The sequence below is a fragment of the Marmota monax genome, unplaced genomic scaffold (genome assembly GCF_021218885.2).
Source record: "Marmota monax isolate L192 unplaced genomic scaffold, Marmota_monax_Labrador192_F-V1.1 WCK01_AAM20220418_F8-fsc00220, whole genome shotgun sequence".
NCBI classification, from domain to species: Eukaryota; Metazoa; Chordata; class Mammalia; order Rodentia; family Sciuridae; genus Marmota; species Marmota monax.
In genome coordinates, this window is record NW_026693909.1 from 1269648 (window position 1) to 1287859 (window position 18212).

Consider the following 18212-nt stretch of genomic DNA (forward strand, 5'->3'; position numbering starts at 1 on the left):
TCCCTCCCTCCTCCCTCCCCCTGTTCTCTTACCTCCACTCTACTTGTCTGTCTTCTTTATGTTTACAGTTTTTCTTTAAATCAGTGCAGTACAGATATGCATAAAGGTGAAATTCATTGTGGTGTGTTCAGATACACACACAGGATGGTTTGGTTGATTGCATTCCTTCCTTTTCCCATCCCTCCTTTCTCCTCCTCAATCCCCTTTCTGTACTCCACGTATCTCTTCTTTATTTTCATGGGATGCTCCTGCCTTTCCCCCTTATTTTGGAATAGCTTCTGCTTATGAGAGAAAGTCTTGGATCCTTCACTCTGTATCTGGCTCAGTTCACTTAGCATGATGCTCTCCAGAGACTTGGCTTTGGTGAGGCCCAGTTGCCCTGCCATCAGAAGTGGGGCCCTCCAGGTTTCCACTTACAGGCATACAGGTTCTCAGGTAACTTGTAAGGTGCCAGCCCACCTTAAGGCTTTATCTCCTTGGCCTGAAGAGGCTGTTGGAGGTGCAGTCTGTCCTTTAGAAGCCTGAGGTTTGTCTGGGCACAGAGGCGCACACTTGTAATCCCAATGGCTCAGGAGGCAGGAGGATTGCAAGTTCAAAGCAAGCCTCAGCAATTTAGTGAGGTCCTAAGCAACTTAGTGAGATCCTGTCTCAAAAATAAAGAATTGAAAAAAAAAAAAAAAGTTGAAAATGTAGTTCAATGGCTAAATACCCTTGTTTAATCCCTGGTACCAAAAAAAAAAAAGAAAAAGAAAAAGTGAAAGTTTGGGTTTGGCTCCTGCTTCATGAAGCCAAAATGGTGAGCATCCTGCCCTGTGCACCCTAAGATTTTGCTGACATCTCAGAGAATGGCGGCATGATTGAAACCCCTGTGTCTTTGACCTTTTCACAATAGCCCTATGCAGCAGCCACAATGTCTGCATTTCTGAGGTGGCCACCGCCAAGAGTGGGGAGAGGGCTTCTGTCTCATTGCCATCGGCCCCTCCTGGTGGTGGTTCCTCATCTGCTGTGTCTCCACGCAGGCTCCGAGCGGGCTGTTGCCTTGAGGAACCCTGCTCACAAGGAAAGCCCCTTCAGTGCCTCTCTCTAGTTCCTAGCCGTGTCTGAGGTCCCTTCTGTTGAAGGAAAATCCCTTTGTGAGCATGCTCTGCCTCTCTGCCATCAATCATTTCCACAAGTCACGGGCGGGGTTCCAGACCCTGTTTGTCGCCCAGTTTTCCTAACCCAGCACCAGTGCCATGCTGTCTTATCACAGTGACTCTGGCTGTCTTGCATACCCGGCTCCCTGCTTCCCCACTCTGCTACTCCAGGGGCTTGATTCTCCTCACCCCAGTGTTCCAGAGCCAGCCTTCCAGGTTGCTCCAGAGGGGACGTCGTCCTCCAAGCCTCGCTGGGCCTCCCAGGGCCTTCTCTGCCTCCAACCCTCTCAGATGTTGCACTGGTGCTCTCCAGTGTCTCCGAGGCTACAGGGTCTCTCTGAGGAGGCTTTGATCCTTGTCATTCCGGATCCTTCCCAGGTGGTGGGAGGCAGGCAGCTTTGCTTTGCAGCTTTGCCTTTGGTGGTGCAGCCCTAGGTTTCTATGCGTGCAGCCATGCCATTCATGTGCTGCAGCCTTGTTTCTCCCTGTCTCTTCTCTTTGGCTTACCTGGTCCCTGTGATTCCCCACACAGTGTCAACAGCAGTTGCTGCCAGCTTTTTATCTTAAAGACTACTTTTTTTTTTTATGTGGTGTTGAGGATCGAACCCAGCGCCCCGTGTATGCCAGGTGAGCGCGCTACCGCTTGAGCCACATCCCCAGCCCCAAAGAACTACTTTTTAGGGTTTTGTCCTTTAACTGAGTTTGCTCTGGGGCTTTTTTTTTTTTTTTTAGGTGGTCACAATATCTTTATTTTTTAAGTGGTGCTGAGAATCGAACCCAGTTCCTCACGCATGCTAGGCGAACGCACTACCACTTGAACCTGGGGCTATTTTTTTTAATACCTTTTCATCAGGTTGGAAATCTGCTCCCCGACCCCTAGTATTGGGAATTGAACCCAGCAGTGCTTTACCACTGACCTGCATCTCTAGTCTTTCTGTTTTTTATTTTGAAACAGGGTCTCACTTCATTGTTGACACTGACCTCAAACTTGCAATCCTCCTGCCTCAGCTTCCTGAGAAGCCAGGCAAATGCAGTCCTCCAGAGTTACACCAGCCCTCATTGTGTATTTCTTGCACTTAAGAATTGAGCTCTCTTTTTGTCTTGAAATGTGGTATTCTCTTAGTCACCCTGCTGCTTTCATAGAGTGCTTATCTGCCCACTCGTGAGAGCAGACAAAAAGGGAATCCCAAATTTTTTATAGTCCTTTAGGGTTTGGAACACTCATTCATCAGGGAACATCAGTCTGAGCAATGAGAATTATGAATTATAAAAGTAGACATTTTTAAGTAAGTCTTTTAGTCCTCCAGTGGACTCTGCAGTTGGCTTTAAAATGTGTGTTGTAAGCGAGACCTGCACCAACTGGATACAGCTGAACATTTGGTAACAAGGGGACATTGGTGCATAGTGCATGCGTGGCAGAGTCCTGTGCGGCACTGGAGGCCTGAGATGTGGCTGCAACTCCTGGTGTGAGTTAAAATGAACCGGTAGAGTATAATACCATTTTACCTTTTTTTTTTTTTTTTTAAAGAGAGAGAATTTTAATATTTATTTTTTTAGTTATTGGCGGACACAATATCTTTCTTTGTATGTGGTGCTGAGGATTGAACCCGGGCCGCACGCATGCCAGGCGAGCGCGCTACCGCTTGAGCCACATCCCCAGCCCCAACTTTTTTTTTTTTTTTCTCTTTTTGCAGTGCCGGGGATGGTGGTACCCAGGGCCTCTGGCATGCTAAGCAAATGGTGTACTGCTGAGCTACACACCAGCCTCCAGTTTTCCTTGTTTTGGAAGATGTGTGGGAATTTATATATGTGTGCACACCCTTTTCTACATGGTGTCACACCAGGTGGAAGTGGGGGTATTTGTGTGCACCTCTGCCCTCTGTCCTCTGCAGCCACTGAAACAGGAAGAGGAGAGGTGGGACACAGAGCTGATGCTGAAGGAGGACTTTGAAGGCCTAGGGGTGCAGCACCCCATGTGTGCTCTTTGAAAATAGGTGTGCACGAGGCTGTATGTAGACATGACTTTCCCTGAGGACTGAGGGCTGCTGCCACTCAGCTCTGACACTCAGGCTGCGGCTTCCCTGTGTTCCATGCTGCCTTTCCTCCCCATGGGAGTTCTTGGCATTGGAAACTGGCTGCACACATTCATTATGGACACTTGTTCCTCTGCAGAAAAGTAGAACATATTTTTAGCCCAGTCTCTCATTTCTTCTTGTGTCCTTAAATTAAAAAGAAAAAAAAAATTGTAGTTCTGCAGGATAAATGAATACATTTATTAGTAAATTCAGAATGCATTTAATTAGTGGAGTATTGATGGCTACTTGAATTATTTCTGGTTATTGTTACTAAGTGGCCAGTCTCACACCCTGATGCACATGTACTCAAAGCAGAATTCCTGGGTACTAGGCTTCTTGAGTTTTTTATTTTTGTATTTTTGTTTTGTTTTTGCAGTACTGAGGATTGAACCCAGCGTCACCCAACCCTGAACTATATCCACAGTCCTTTTCATTTTCTATTTTTTTAAAGTATTTTTTTAGTTGTAGATGGCCACAATATCTTCATTTATTTATTTTTTATATGGTGCTGGATAGAACCCATTGCCTCACACCTGCGAGGCAGGGCACTCTACCATTGAGCCCTAGCCCCAGCCCTTCATTTTCTATCTTGAGGCAGTCTCAAATAAGTCATTGAGGCTGGCCTTGAACTTGAAGTCCTCCTGGTTCAGCTTTCTGAGTAGTTGGGATTACAGGTGTGTGCCACTGTGCCTGCCTAGAGGTTTCTGAGTTTTGATAGATGTTCTGCCTTGCCTTTTAAAAAGTCATACTAGGACTGGGGATTTAGCTCAGTGGTAGAGCGCCTGCCTCGCATGTGTGAAGCACTGGGTTCGATCCTCTGCACCACATAAAGATAAATAAGGGTACTGTGTAGTCATCTACAACTAAAAGAAAAAAAGTCATACTCGTTTTTTCTTTCTTCTTTTTTTTTTTTGTACCAGGTATTGAACTCAGGGGCACTCGATCACTGAACCACATCCCCAGCCCTATTTTGTATTTTATTTAAAGACAGGGTCTCACTGAGTTGCTTAGTGTCTCACCATTGCTGAGGCTGGCTTTGAACTCACAATCCTCCTGTCTCAGCCTCCTGAGCCACTGGGATTACAGATGTGTGTCACTGTACCCTGCTTCTTCGTTTTCTTAATTTTTTTTTATTTTTAGTATTTCTTTTTGTAATTAGGGGAAAAAAAAAAAAAAAACTCTTAGATCCCAGCTCTAAGTACACACATAGGTGTGTTATATGCCTGTAATAGCAGCTGCTCTGGTGACACATGAGCTGGATGGTTGCAGCAGATGGTCCTTTTAGGCAGGACACCTGGCCTTAGATCAGGAGGGGGGTTATTGCTCCACATACCCACCTTGAGGACTTTGGCTGCAGGGCCTCATGCAGGCCCCAGGCTGGTATGGGGTTGGTTTTCTTGGTGTGGCTTAGACTTCTTTCCTGTTTGTTTGCCAAGTGCAAACAAAACCCACCCCAGTTTTAGACCAGACATACAACCAGGTATGAAGTATTTGACTGTTTCCTGCCTTTCTCTGTAAAGATGAGCTGTTAGATCCCTAGACCACACAACCTGCTGCTTCATGTAGCTGCTCACTAAGGGAAAGCTTGATTCAGTGCCTCTTATTTTGCATTATGTCCTAATCCTAAAATTGCAGGTGTAATGCACAAAGGTTCATCTTTTCCTTTTGAATGCTCAGCTGCTCTGCTTCCAGGACCAGTGTCTTAAGGTACTTTATAGGCACACCCATCCTGCCACCCCTTGCCGTGTTAGCAGCCCATCCCTGGTGGAAGGCAGTAGCCTGAGGGCAGTGCTGGAGCTCTGGTGGCATGGCGCTGGAGAATTGCCCCCACGAAAACTGTTGGCTGGAGACCACGTGTGGTGCGGCAACCTGGCCCCTGTGTTCTCTGCACAGGAGCCCACATAGGGCTGTTGCCTCCACCTTGGGGCTTGCTCTGTTGGCACCTGCGTGTCTCCAGTGGTCTTAGAGCTGGAGCTACCTAGGGTGTGGCGGGTCTGGCGGTCCTCCTGCGCCTCTGCTCCAGGAGTGTTCTTTCCAGGCACTGTGGTGTGTGTGTGTGTGTGTGTGTGTGCTGGAGATGCTACACAAGAAATGGCTCAGGCTCTGGAGCTTTGTTTCGACTCCTCGAGATGTAAGAGTGTACCCTCCACCTGCATCTGTACTAGTGGCTTGGGCAGTGCCTCATGTCCTGCTGGCTTCACTGGGAGGACACTCTGCCTTCCTGCAATCATTTCCGTGGGAGGCTTTCCCTGAGCATGGTGGAGACAAGAAGAGGCCATCTCCCATGTTCTTCCTGCCCCTGCCAGGTCTGGAGCAGAGGTGCCTTAGGCCCCTAGGCCACTAGGGCAGGGGTCACTTGTTGGTGAACTTGCAGGAACCATCCAAGAACAAGTGACAATGATTCACCCTTGAAAGGGGACTGGCTTTCAGTTCTGTTGTGACATGGTGATTTTGTTGACTTCTTTTAAAAATGTCCATTTTCTTTTCCTTTAAGCAATAATCTGGCTTTGGTGAAAACAAGCTGGCAGACCCAAGAGCTGGGTGGTGTCTAGCCCAAGGATCTGCCTGCAGCTTTGCAGATCCACACAGCGTCTTCCTCAGGTTGCCACTCTTCACTGTGGCCCCCAGTGAGCTGAGAGACTTCAGAGGCACAGCCCCTGCTTGGGTGCAGATGTTGTCCCTGGGGCTGTCAATGCTGACTGTGAGCAGCTGAACTGGATTCCTTTCCTTCCCTCACCCTAGAGAGTTCCCTGGAGCTGGGGTGTTAGTCTGCTGCTGTTCAGCTCCATGGACCATGGTGAAGGTTGGCCTCTCCCTCAGGCCTGTGTCACCAACAGCACTCCGTAGCACAGAAGACCACCTGGGTCTGTGAATAGGGAATACCCAGGAAGTACTGTGCACTGTTTGGGGAGCCTCAGAGCCAGTGAGAATAGACAGGGCTCCTGGCATTGGGAAAACTGCTATAGCAGAGAGCAGCAGCCTTCAACCGAAGTCGGTAGGCTGACAGGTCAGGAGTGCGGTCAGGGTGGAGTTCAGTAGAGTGGAGAAAGTATCAGTTGAATCAGCCTTGTAGGTCAGGACTATCATTCCAGACAGGCGGCAGCCCGTTCCCAGTGAGCAGAGTATGAGCGAGGAGCTGATGTTGCTGGTACAAATGCGGGGGAAGGGGTGCATGTAACATCACGAGCCACTGTGAGTGGGATGGGCAGGACACAGCACCCAGGCCTGGACTACAAAAGGTCCTTCCAGGAGACAAGGCGTAGCAGCAGTAGTGACAGAAGGCAGGCCAGGCTTCTAGTAGTGCATGCAGGTGGGGCAGTGATTCGAGTCTGGGTAGGTCTAGAGGCTGGGTAGGATCTCCTGAGGCTTAATGTGCAGGTTGAGCTGGAACAGAGACAGGAGGGCTCTGAGGTGTTTGGGACAAGCAGCTGGAAGACAACCTGCCCTCAGGTGGCTTTAGTGGTGTGCAGCTGCTGAGTGTGTTGCTCAGGAGAGGGGGCCACCAAAGCTGTGCACTTGGAGGCAGGCTGCTGAGTTGGTGCTCAAGGCCAGTGGTGCAGTTGTGGTTGTCAGAGAAAGTGAAGGTAGGGTGGGCTGCAGAGAAGGGGGAGGGGAGCTAGCTGTATGGGAAGGGAGAGTGGGGGCCATTAGCCAGGAGGACGGAGGAGTTTGGAAAAGGGCTGTACTGTTGTAGCTCTGAGCTAGGTCAGAGGCAGGTTGGGGCTTGCTCTGTTGGCACAAAGTAAAATTAAGCAAGGTGGAACAGCACATAGCATCAGTGGCGAATGGGATCCAGCTTTCCTGCTTGGGGTTTTTTGTGTCCATTACTGATGCTCTTGGTCCCAGAGAGAGGGGCGAGTAGATATAGAGAGGAAGGAGTGTGCAGAATGGTACTACTCACAAGCTCTGGAGCACGTGTGGAGAGGTGGGGGTGGGAGAGGAGGCAGGTGTGGGCTGGGAGTTGGTGGAAGAGGGTATGGTGCAGGATGCTTGGAGGTTCTGCTGGCTCACGGGTGGTGAGAGTGAGCCTCAGATAGAGGCTCGTAGACCAAGAACCTGCCCATGGAGCATCGAGGTGGAGGGAGGAGCTGGCAGCAGAAGACATGTGGTCTTGGATTCAGACTCAAGTGCATCAGGCAGTGCCAGTCTTGAAAGTGAACATGAGGAACACTTCTGTTTACATCAGCTTGTTATGAAAAGTAAGGGTTGGAGCCCCAGAAGACGGCCTGGAGCACCCCTCTCCTGCCCTCAGGTGGCCATCACTTGCTGCCTACCCCTGTGTTTGTGGCCTAGGTTCCACATGAGCCAGGCTTCTAGGGGACAGAATGTGTGCCAGTCAAGTCAGAGTACAGGTGGTAGTGGGCACGGCAGGCAAGGAAGCTGGGGAAAGAGGGTGGGGGGTGGGTTCTGGAGCATTCCTTCTGGATGTAATGTGAGGAGTGGTCTGAAGGAGGTGGTGATCGTTCAGGCATCAATGCTGTGGCCTGAGTCAGGAGGGGTAGGAGGTTAGAGGGGTGGGATGGGTGGAACCCACATCCAGTTAGAAGATGCACTGGACAGGTGCTGACGTCTTCTGGATGCAAGGTGGAGTTGGGTCATGATGGAAAGGCTCCTGCTCCCTTGTTCCTGTGACCTTCAGGGATGCAGAGGTCGGCAGGGGTGCAGGAGTATTCTGGTGAGCGTCTCTGAGTGAACAGGTGGATTGTGGTGCCCACAGAGCACAGAACTGGGTCTGTGGGAGGAAGGTGAGTCCAAGTGACAGCATCAGTGACAGGGTGGTATTCCATGGGCAATTGTCACTGAGACCTGGAAGCTTAGGCAAGAGATGTGGGTCAGTGATGCCCATCTCATGGCTGTCTTCATAAAATGTCCAGATCAAAGGCTGGAATCTTTGAGGTGAAGGAGACAGCATGTCAGGCACCCCTGAGAATGCTGTCCAGCAAGGGCCAGCCACAGAGAGGCCAAAGGTGATTTCCCAGTAGGAGGGGAAAGTGCTAAGGTCAGGAGCCCTGAAAGCTGTGCTGACCAGCAGCTTGGGCAAGGACCACGCTGTGCTGAAGTTCCATGTGTTGTGGGAGGACATTGTTCTTTCTATGAAAGGGGATGTCCTCAGGCTGGCAGCTGCTTCTCAGCAGGATGCAGGTTGATGTAGCATCTGCTGGGAACAGTGTCTGATGAACTGTCCTAAACTTGTTATTTGTATGTGCTCCTAACTTCTTGGGACAAATTCCTGGAGCTGATGTTACTTTGTCAGATGCCACCATTTATTAAAACGGTTCTGTACATTCTCTTGAGATTTCCTTCAGGAAGATAGCGCTTTACCTGTTCTGGCCGGGCTGCCTGTCAGGCAAGGCCTTGCACGTTAGCTTGTAGTCTCTGCTGGCTTACTCTCAGGGAGTCCAGGGTTCACCAGCTGTCTTCATTGTGAGCCTCCTCTTCCTGTGCTAGGTACTTATAAGATGATTCATCATTTTTTGCATTAATTTGTGAGGTCTCTGTGTCTTGACTGTTTGTCATATGTCACAAACACATGCCAGGTTTTTATGTTCTTCATATTTTATATTTAGAGGAGCTGAAATATTGTTTGACTTCAAAAATACCTTAATCTTTTCAACATCATTTTGGCCTTGGAACTGGGTAGTAATCCCAGTTGCTTGAGAGACTGATACAGGAGGATCACAAATTCATGGCCGGTCTAGGCAACTTAGTGAGACTGTGTCTCAAAATTTAGAAATAAATAAATAATAATAGCTGGGAATGTGGCTTGGTGGTAGAGCACCCCTGGGTCCAATCCTCAGCACCGTAAGTTAATTAAAAAAAAAAAAAAAAAACAGGAGCTGGGGCTATAGCTCTGTGTGTTTATGTACAACTAAATAAATATTTAAAAAAAAAAACACCTCTGCCTGTGTTGTCATACATTCAAAGTAATTTGTCACTTAAAGTTCTGTCTTTATTCATGTATTCTTTTAGTGCTGCTATGGTTTAATTTTATTTCAAGACCACTTATGTTGTTTGTTGCAAGGGGGGAGTCTAGTTTTCCATTTCTCCAGATATTTGTGCACCTAATCCTGGACCATAGCACCCAAGTCTCCCTAGGTTTTTTTTTTTTTTTTTTTAAATATTTATTTATTAATTTTTAGTTCTCGGCGGACACAACATCTTTGTACGTGGTGCTGAGGGTCGAACCCTGGCCGCATGCATGCCAGGCGAGCGCGCTACGGCTTGAGCCACATCCCCAGTCCGTCCCTAGGTTTTGACAGTGGTGTAGTTGTGGTCTAGGAGGAGGCTTTTGTGGTCCCTGATATCTCTTCTTTCTTTCCCCCTCCATGCCATTGGAAGTGGCATGAGTGCTGTTAGTGCTAGAGCCTGAGGCTTCAGATCCACATGGGCAGGAGTCAGGTCTGAGTGTGCCTGCCCTTAAAGCACCAGAGTTGGGTGAGGAACCGAGAGGGCTGTGGCTGAGAGGCCTGGCTATCAGTGTGAATGAACTTGCTCTGTAGCTTTCCTCTTGCTCTGCTGGCTGCCAGGTCTTGGGTATGACTAGCCCCTCGCTCCTCAGGATTTGCTAGGCACAGTGGCCGTGCCTGTGATGCCTGCAGTTGTGAGGGCCAGGTGGGCCTGTGCACATGGCATCCAGACTGGAGCAGGCATGGTGAGTGCCTGAGAAACTCCAGCTGTTGTTTCCGTGTGACTCTGACAGGTGCCCTGTGGACGCTCATGGACTACACTGAGCTCTGACTCTGACACCTGTGCTGAGAACTCCCAGGTCAAGGGCTGATTCCACTTGTCCCCTTCTGCCTTGTTTTTAGCAGAGAAGCCTCACACTGGGGGCTTTGCCATATTCTCTAAGGGGAGGCCCACAAAGCCCAGGTGCCTTGGGCTCACACAGTCCTGCTTCCAGACATGGTGTGAGGCTGGTGGTGAAGCAGCAAGGAGCCACGATTTCTGACTTGCCTCATGTCTTGCTCCAGGTGGAATCGGAACTACTGACACTTTGGCAGCTGCTAGACTCAGAATCAAGATGGCATCCTCCTCATATGTTTCCTGACATTTGCTAACGCCATAAAAAGTAATTGCCATCAAGAGTGGTATGTAGGGCTAGTGATTGTCTGGAAGAAACATTTGAGTGAAGACTTGGGGAAGATAGAAGTTACCTGTTTTTCCCCAGGGAAGAAAGGGAGATAGATACAGTACCTTTATTTTCTTAGAGGAAAAAAGGTACAGTTGGGTAGTTAAATTTGAACGAGAATCAGCATGACACACAAAAAAGAGAGGGCATTTAACAAGAGCATTCCCTAGAGGGGAGATTCAAGTGAACAGGTGCTGCAAAAATGTTTCTGCATATTATCGTTTAATTAGATTTGAAGATGAATTCCAAATGGACTAATTATGTGTGAGTTGTTCAGATTATTTCTTGTAGAGGCAAGCATGTATTTTTGGAAATTGAAATTTAGTTTGATTGGACTTGATTCCTGCCTCTGCATGGGCATAGGATCCCGCTCCTCAGGCCCACACTTTTGGGGCCTGTCATAGCAGTAGGCTGCCTCAACTGCACAGCTGCCATGTGGGGAGGGGCAAGGGGTCCTTCCCCAGGTTGGTGGGTGCACAGTCGCTTCAGCTTCAGGGGACTCGCAGAACACAGCCCGTGTTTGCAGGAAGGTGGCATTTGTCAGGGTAGGGAACAGCCTACTCAAAGTGTGGAATGGAGTTGGGCTAATGCTTCCTCAGTAACGGACTGGTTAGAAGTGTTTGGCCCCTTGCTCTGGAGGGGAAGGGCAAGTCCTTCAGTGGCAAACAAGGAACGGGGTCATTTGGGCAGTGACATCCTGTTAGGGAGATGGGCTTGGTTTGACTGAAGAACAGCTTGTGATGATTGTCTAAAGACAGCACAGTTCTCCATGTCCCCAGAACGTGCAGATGTGCTAGTAGTGACTTCAGAGCATACCTTGGGGACATATCACCACTTGAGGATGCACCTTGGCAACCAGTTCATGTCTGAGAGCCTCCATAGATGTAGACTTTTATGTAAAACCTGCGATTGAAAATTATGGATGTATAATTTATATATGGCTCAACGAGTGATTTGCATAACATTAAGTGATGATTTAGAATGAAAATATGATCCTCTTACAAAATCTATAATAGAAAGCATGGGGAATGTACTTGGAGAGCTCTGTTGGAGCTCAGCATGTCTGACATAAATCATATCTAGTTGTCATCTTATGATTAATGAACATATGCTGGCCATTTTTCCCCATAATTAAACTTTATGTCCCGCTCATCTGACAAAAGCAAAACACCTACTTTGACAGGTAGGTGGAGGGGGTCTTCCACATCTGCATATTCTGTGTATGTGTACTCATTTGTGCATGCCTATGTTTTATTAACGTGTGGGTACTCAGTTTCCACAGATTCTGGTTTTCAGAGGCATGAGTGAAAATTTTGAGTTGGCCTTCAGATTGTGTGACTGTGTGGTTTAGAGGGTGGAATGCACAGGTCAGCCTGCTGCCACCATCTCTCAGCTGGGCCTGGTGCTAGGCTGAGCCCTGCAGAGGGAGTGGGCCACGTGCTCTCCTGTGGAGGTGCCTATGGCCAGAAGCGTAGCTGACCTCAGGTCCTGGCATAAGAGCACTCTATCTCAGTGCCAGGAGCAGTGGCAGCCACGGCATGACTGTTTGCCATCTGCTTTTCATGCACTTCAGCAAGAGTCAGGTGGTTTAAAAGGTAAGTGATGTTTTTGAAGGAGCACTGTCGCTGTCACCTTCACTCAGTAGCCACGCACCTTTGACTATTGCAGGACATCGACAAGTTTGGCAACGAGATCACCCAGCTGGCCCGCCCCCTGCCTGTGGAGTATCTGATCATAGACGTAAGTCCTCCCCACTGGTCCTGCACAGTGACCCTGCTGGCGCCCAGGAGGTCAGGACTCTGGGGGAGGGGAGGGCCCAGCCACACGCTGTGCCCTGTAGTGCTGGGGATGTCTGTTCTATCCTTAAGCCCCCAGGGTTCCTTGGACATTCGCAATTTTAAGGACTTTTTTTTGTTGTTGTTTCAGGTTTTTATGTCCTTGAAAACAACCTAGTTAACTTTCTGGGTACCATAGTTCAAAGGACCTCCAACCCCCCACCTCCTACCCCAGGCCCAGGGCCCACTAAAAGGCCTAGTCCTAGAGGTCTCTGAGCAGTATCGCCACAGATGATGCATGGCTGGTGGTTGCCTGCTCTGTAGCATGTGCAGGTGCTGCCCTGGTGGGAGCACACTGCCACAGGCGCAGTGCCCTGGGGGCTGATCTTTCCAAGCCTTTTTTGTTTTTATCTTAATTTTTATTAGTTATTGATGGACCTTTATTTATTTATTTGTTTACATGTCGTGCTGAGAATTGAACCCAGTGCAAGCGCTCCGCCACTGAGCCATGACCCCAGCCCCTCCAAACTGGTTTTAAGAACACCTGTGACTGAATGTTCTTGAGCGGAGAGGGTCATAATGGTTTCCTGGGAGGAATTGCAGAAGCCAAGGGAGGCTCACTCTACTGCATCTTCCCAGAACCCCTCCTCCTCTCTGGAGGCATCACGTGGTCACAGATGGCCATGCCATCAGCCACAGGGCAGCAAGTGCCACAGAACAAAGCCCATGTTTGAGCACCTGGCTGCCTGCCAGAGCTCTGTCTGGGGGTATGGTGTGGGGGGGCTATGCTGCTGCCGTACCAGGATCTGTGCGGGCTGCATTGGATTTGGGATGGGCATGTGAGTCAGGCAGTAAAACATCATTGCATTTGAAGCAGAGGGTCCCCTGAGCCAAACCCATCGATGCTCCATTCCATTGACAGCTCTCGAGAACATATTTATTACTCAGGCCATAAAGGCATCTGTTTTTTAGACTGCCTGGGGTATAATTAAGACGAAAACAGATTGATGGCACATACCGTTAGGAGGAGTCGGCATGATTTAGTACTTCTTCCTAAGGCTTTCTCCCTTGCCACACCTCTCCACCCTGCTTTCCTTTCACATAGGAAGTTAAAGACTTGCCAGTGTGTTCTCTTCTAGCACTGCTTAGTTGCTGTGGAGCATGCTGCCCTGTGACCTCTAAGTCCTCTGTCCCTGGGGAAGTGAGACTTGGAATCCCTTGAGAACTGGTGCCCATAAAAGTACATGTGGCTCCTGGGCAGGTCCGTAGGCCCTGGATGCTGTTCTTGAACCCAAGAGAGGGGCAGCTGTTGCAGGCAGGGAAAGTGAGAGCCAGCACTTTCTGGGCCTCTGTGCAGGTATCAGACATTATCCAATTGATGACCCCACAACGGTCTGGGAAGGGAGAGGGCTTTAGCACAGGACAGGGTGGGATGTAGGATGGTCACACAGGGCTGAGTATACTTTGGTCCTGTCACTGTGCAAGGGCCACTCACAAGGCTGGCACCTAGCCTCTCTTGATGTACTAGTTTATTCAGTGGCGGGTGCTCTTCAGTCCCTCTCCACTCTTGCTGCTGAAGGACCCGAGTGGTCCAGGCTATTGTCTCGCAGCGTGGACACTGCCCACTATTAGAGCTGACTGCAGCTAGGGCTGAGTGCTCCTCCCCTCATCTCTGCCTCCCAGAGGAGCACGTGTCACTGTGGCCCAGCACTGCGCCTTGGGCCCCTGCTGCACAAGCTTGTCTGCAAGGATCGGCCAGCTTGGGTTAGGGCACTACCAGTGGCTCAGCCTGCCTTCCAGAGTGCGGATGCTGGTACAGCCAAACCAGAAACAGCTCCCTGCCTTTGCTGATGCCAGAAAACAGAAGAGAGCAATGTTTTTATTCTGTAGAAGTACTCCTACAGGAGCCAGAATAGCTACCCTGGATCTGGAAGGTGTTGGCCCAGTGCTGCTAGAGTCACATGCAGAGGGAACTGCATCAGCCAGAGGAGGGTTATTACTCACACTGGATGCTCTCCCAGGGAGGGCATTTGCTAGGGGGAGTGATGCCTATGTCCACCTCAGCTTCTGCACAGTCACCACTGTACCTGGCTTCTACTGATTCAGATGCCCTCTGCTATTCCTAAGGGATGTCAGAACCAAATGGAAGACTTGGCTTACCTTTAGTGGAAGCTCTCCACTCCAGCCAGCTCATCTCCAAGGGAGAGGGGGGCTGTGATTCTCACCTGCCTGGAAAGCCCATGGGCTCTTTAGGCTGGCTTCCCAGTGGGCTGTTATCAGGAGGTCATTTTCTCAGGCCCAGCACTGGTTGACCCAACACAAGCCTCCAGGTCCGGTAAGTAAAGTTTGCAACTCCTGAGACAGCCTTCTGCCCTCTCTCTGCTGAGTCCTGTTACCCTGGACCAGGGCAGAGCGCGCGTAGAAGCAGGAGTCTGACCAGTCTTGGTGCAGCGGTTAGGTGTCTGTGCCGCAGAGACAGGTACTGCCCAGATGTGTGCACTTTAAGAACATATGCTTCTCTTGATTCCCCAGTGCCAGTTTTCAGATTTCCCAAGAAACACTGATGCCAACAGTGAACTTTCCCTCAGTATGAAGCTTGCAGGACTCTGGGGAGCAGTGTGTGGGACGTGCTGAGGGCTGGGACTGGTTGGAGGTTCGCACCATCTTTAGCACAGTTCATCACAGTTTGTGTTTTTGTTCATTAGATCACAACAACCTTCCCCAAGGATCCAGTTTACACTTTTTCTATTTCACAAAATCCATTTCCTATTGAAAACCGGGATGTGCTGGGTGAGACACAGGTAAGCTCATTGTCTCAGAAGCTGCATTTAGTGACCTGTTTGTCCAGTGACAGTCTTGCTTTCCTGGAGTGTGCTGTGCTTGCAGCTTCTTCCTGTGTCCTGTATCAGGCCCTGTGGAGGGCACAGAGGTCAGGGCGCTCGCTCTAGCAAGGTGCTAGTTAGCCTTGAATCCTGGGTCTACGGACTTGCCAGGAACACCTTCTCAGTCTTGTCACTTTGTGTTCTCTGCTAACGGCTTCCTCTGGTTTGTGGGTTACAGAGCCAAATAGTGGACGTGGTCTGCTTCTCTGCTGATCTGTCTGCCCCCAGCCCCAACACATTCCTCAGGCTCCATCAGGGCTGGGTGGGTCGCACCGGGGTCTGGCATGTTGCTTGTGTTATGCTGGCCCTCTGCTCCCGCCACCTGCACAGTCTTGAGTACTCACAGTTGTTCTTGCACAGGGGAGTATCTGTACCAAGGTTTTCTTTTAATGTGGCTTCTTTGGCAAAGCTGCTTCTGATACTGTGGTTGCTTATTGTCCCCAGGAACGGACATGGGATGCATGTCAGGGCACAAGAGCTGCTTTCCGGGCTGTCTTCTCAGGCTCCCATTCTCTGTCCTGCTGCCCTCCTCATTTCTCTTCCTTACTCTGCTGGTCCAGCTTAGGGGTGCCGCCAGACAGAAGGGGCCATATGGTCTCCTGCCTACCCTAGTGGGCCTTCCCTCAGCCCTCTTTCACCCTGAGGTAGAGGGATGGATTCCATCTGTCCATCTGTGTGTCCTTTCTTGGACAGTCTACATACCTCCTCACACCACGGACAGTCAGGTGTGCCAAGAGCTTCCCCTGGGCAGGAGGGTCAGGTGCTCACCTGCAGCTGTCTGTGTCCCTTTGTGCCCTCTCAGTAGTTCTGGAAGAGATGTGGGATGTCTCAGCGTGTGCGGGGGTGGGGAGTACGGGGTGGGGCTGGTTCCTCCCAGCTGTGGCTGTGAGGACTGTCATGAGATCCCTGCATCTTCCCTTCTCTCCATCACTCTCGGTCTAGGACTTCCACAGTCTGGCCACCTATTTGTCCCAGAATACTTCATCTGTGTTCTTGGACACCATCTCGGATTTCCACCTGCTGCTGTTTCTGGTCACCAATGAAGTCATGCCTCTACAGGTAGGGCTTACTCAAGAGACGTCCCTCGTCCCACTTTCCTTCCTCAAGCCAGAGAGTGGGGGATTTGGGGCAAAGCTTGATGTGCAGGGTCATCTCCCCCTGGGAATTTTGTTGGCTGTGACCACTTGGAGAGCAAGGTGAATATGTTCTGTCCTCTGGCCTACGGTCCTGGGGGGTACCATGGTTGAGGCAGCCCTCAGTCCCATAGCTTTAGAATCTCAGCCTGCTCGTTACGGATCCCTCCCTGCCTCCTGAGTCAACGCCGACTTGTTGCCTTGGCCCAGAAGGCTGGCCAGCTCCCAAGCCCTGCCAAAGAGGAGATAGATGTTGAGCAGACAACAGTGCTCCCGAAGGGGTGGGCAGCAAGTCCTGCCAGAGGCCTCACTATGTGCCACACATTTTGGCCTCCTGTGACCTTTTCTTCTCTGCCTGAGACCCCCAGGAACACAAGGAAGGAGGGAGGAATCTTTCTGAGCTCAGTAGCACTGACTTGGCACCTTCCCCACCGTGACAGCAGCGCTCTCCCTCCCAGGGCTTGTCTTTGGCGGTCAGCCTTAGCTGTTGTTGCATGCTGCCCCATTTATCTTGTGTGTCTTCCCACTGTCCCATCCCCTCTCAGAATCCCACTGTACCTCTTCTCTCAGGGTTAGCCCTTCCATCCGAGATCAGGGGTGACAGTTGAGGCTCCCTCTGTATTGGGCCACCCTGCTTGTAAACTGTTTTGAAGTTGACTCTGGAGGTACTGAGAGCCCTTAAAGGCTTTACCAACCTCTCACCACAGCAGCTACTTTAACTCTCTGTGCGCTGACCCTGGAAACTTAGGATATAGCACGCAGTTTCCAGACAGATGGAGAAGAGAGGAGGACTGGTCCCAGTCTAGGACCAGGGACAGGAGTTTCTGTCATCTGGGCTGCCAGCCCATGGCCGAGGGAGCACAGGAGCCCCAAGGGGCGCTTTGGGAAGACGTGAGTTCTAGCTTACTTTAGCACATGGATTTATAGACCTGAGCAGCAGTCTGTTTCATGGTGATCGTGTATGTGATTTTTAAAAATTCCCTCTGAAATGTTGTTGTTTATGTTAGAGAAACCTGTTAGCGAGAGTGTGACCCCATTGCAGAGCAAGGTGGACCTTCCTTTGGCTTTTTGCAGGACAGCATCAGCCTTCTGCTGGAGGCGGTGAGGACCAGGAATGAGGAGCTGGCACAGACGTGGAAGAAGTCCGAGCAGTGGGCCACTATTGAGCAACTTTGCAGTAAGTGTCCTACGCTCTACCCTTATGCCCTGGGCTCGTGGCCCTGGGTGCACACTGGGGGTTGTGGTATAAGTAAAGGGACAGACACATGGCTGTGTTCATTGATGTAATAACATAATGTTGTCCAGGTCAGACCCCAGGTGTGTATAGCAGATGCATCCAGCTGTAGGTGTCCCAGGAGCCTCCATTTGGAAAAGATCTGTCTGAACATCTAACATGTCCTTGCTATCCTTATGGGACACTTGGCACTACCCCTTATACTTCGATGGTATAAAAAGAAACCCAACTCACACAGCAGCAGGTGACAGGGTCTAGATTCATTACCTGGAGCAGCTTATGCCCTAGAGCTCCTTGTGTTCAGTACTCACTCTCCTAAAAAGTTGAGTGTGCGATTGTCCAATCCTGTGTCTAGGACTGGTAATGGAATGATAGTGTACATTTACAAGAGCTTCACAAAACATGAGATACCAGGCTGCCTCAGGGGCACACAGTGTGATCCCAGCAACTTGGGAGGTCAGTAGGAGGATTTCAAGTTCTGGGACAGTCTCAGCAACTTAGTGAGACTCTGTCTTAAAAAATAAAAGGAAGGGCTGGGGTTGTGGCTCAGTGGTAGAGCGCTTGCCTAGCAGACGTGAGGCACTGATTTGATCCTCAGCACCACATAAAAATAAAGATATTGTGTCTACATACAACTAAAAATATATTTTTAAAAGTTATTAAAAAATAAATAAAAAGGACTGGGGAGATGTGTCCAGTGTCTCTGGGTTCACTCCCCCGTACCCTTCCCCCCAAAAAAGAAGTAGATCCAGGTGCAAGTCCTGGGAAGCCCAACATGCATTCACCTTGACCTGCCTTTCCTCGGCTAGGCTTTTGCCAGGAAAGGTGAAAACAGGTCCATAGGAGAG

The 18212-nt window shown here is 50.0% G+C and overlaps 1 protein-coding gene across 4 annotated transcripts in view; it reads left to right on the forward strand.

Moving 5' to 3' along the window:
• Nploc4 (NPL4 homolog, ubiquitin recognition factor) overlaps window positions 1–18212 on the forward strand; it is a 48872-nt gene that overhangs the window by 28015 nt on the left and 2645 nt on the right. For all 4 annotated transcript variants that reach the window (XM_046463369.2, XM_058585254.1, XM_046463371.2 and 1 more), the window contains 4 exons: window positions 12009–12080; window positions 14821–14916; window positions 15940–16056; window positions 17205–17307. In XM_046463369.2, coding sequence (XP_046319325.1) covers window positions 12009–12080; window positions 14821–14916; window positions 15940–16056; window positions 17205–17307 — 388 coding nt within the window. The remainder of the gene's footprint in view (window positions 1–12008; window positions 12081–14820; window positions 14917–15939; window positions 16057–17204; window positions 17308–18212) is intronic.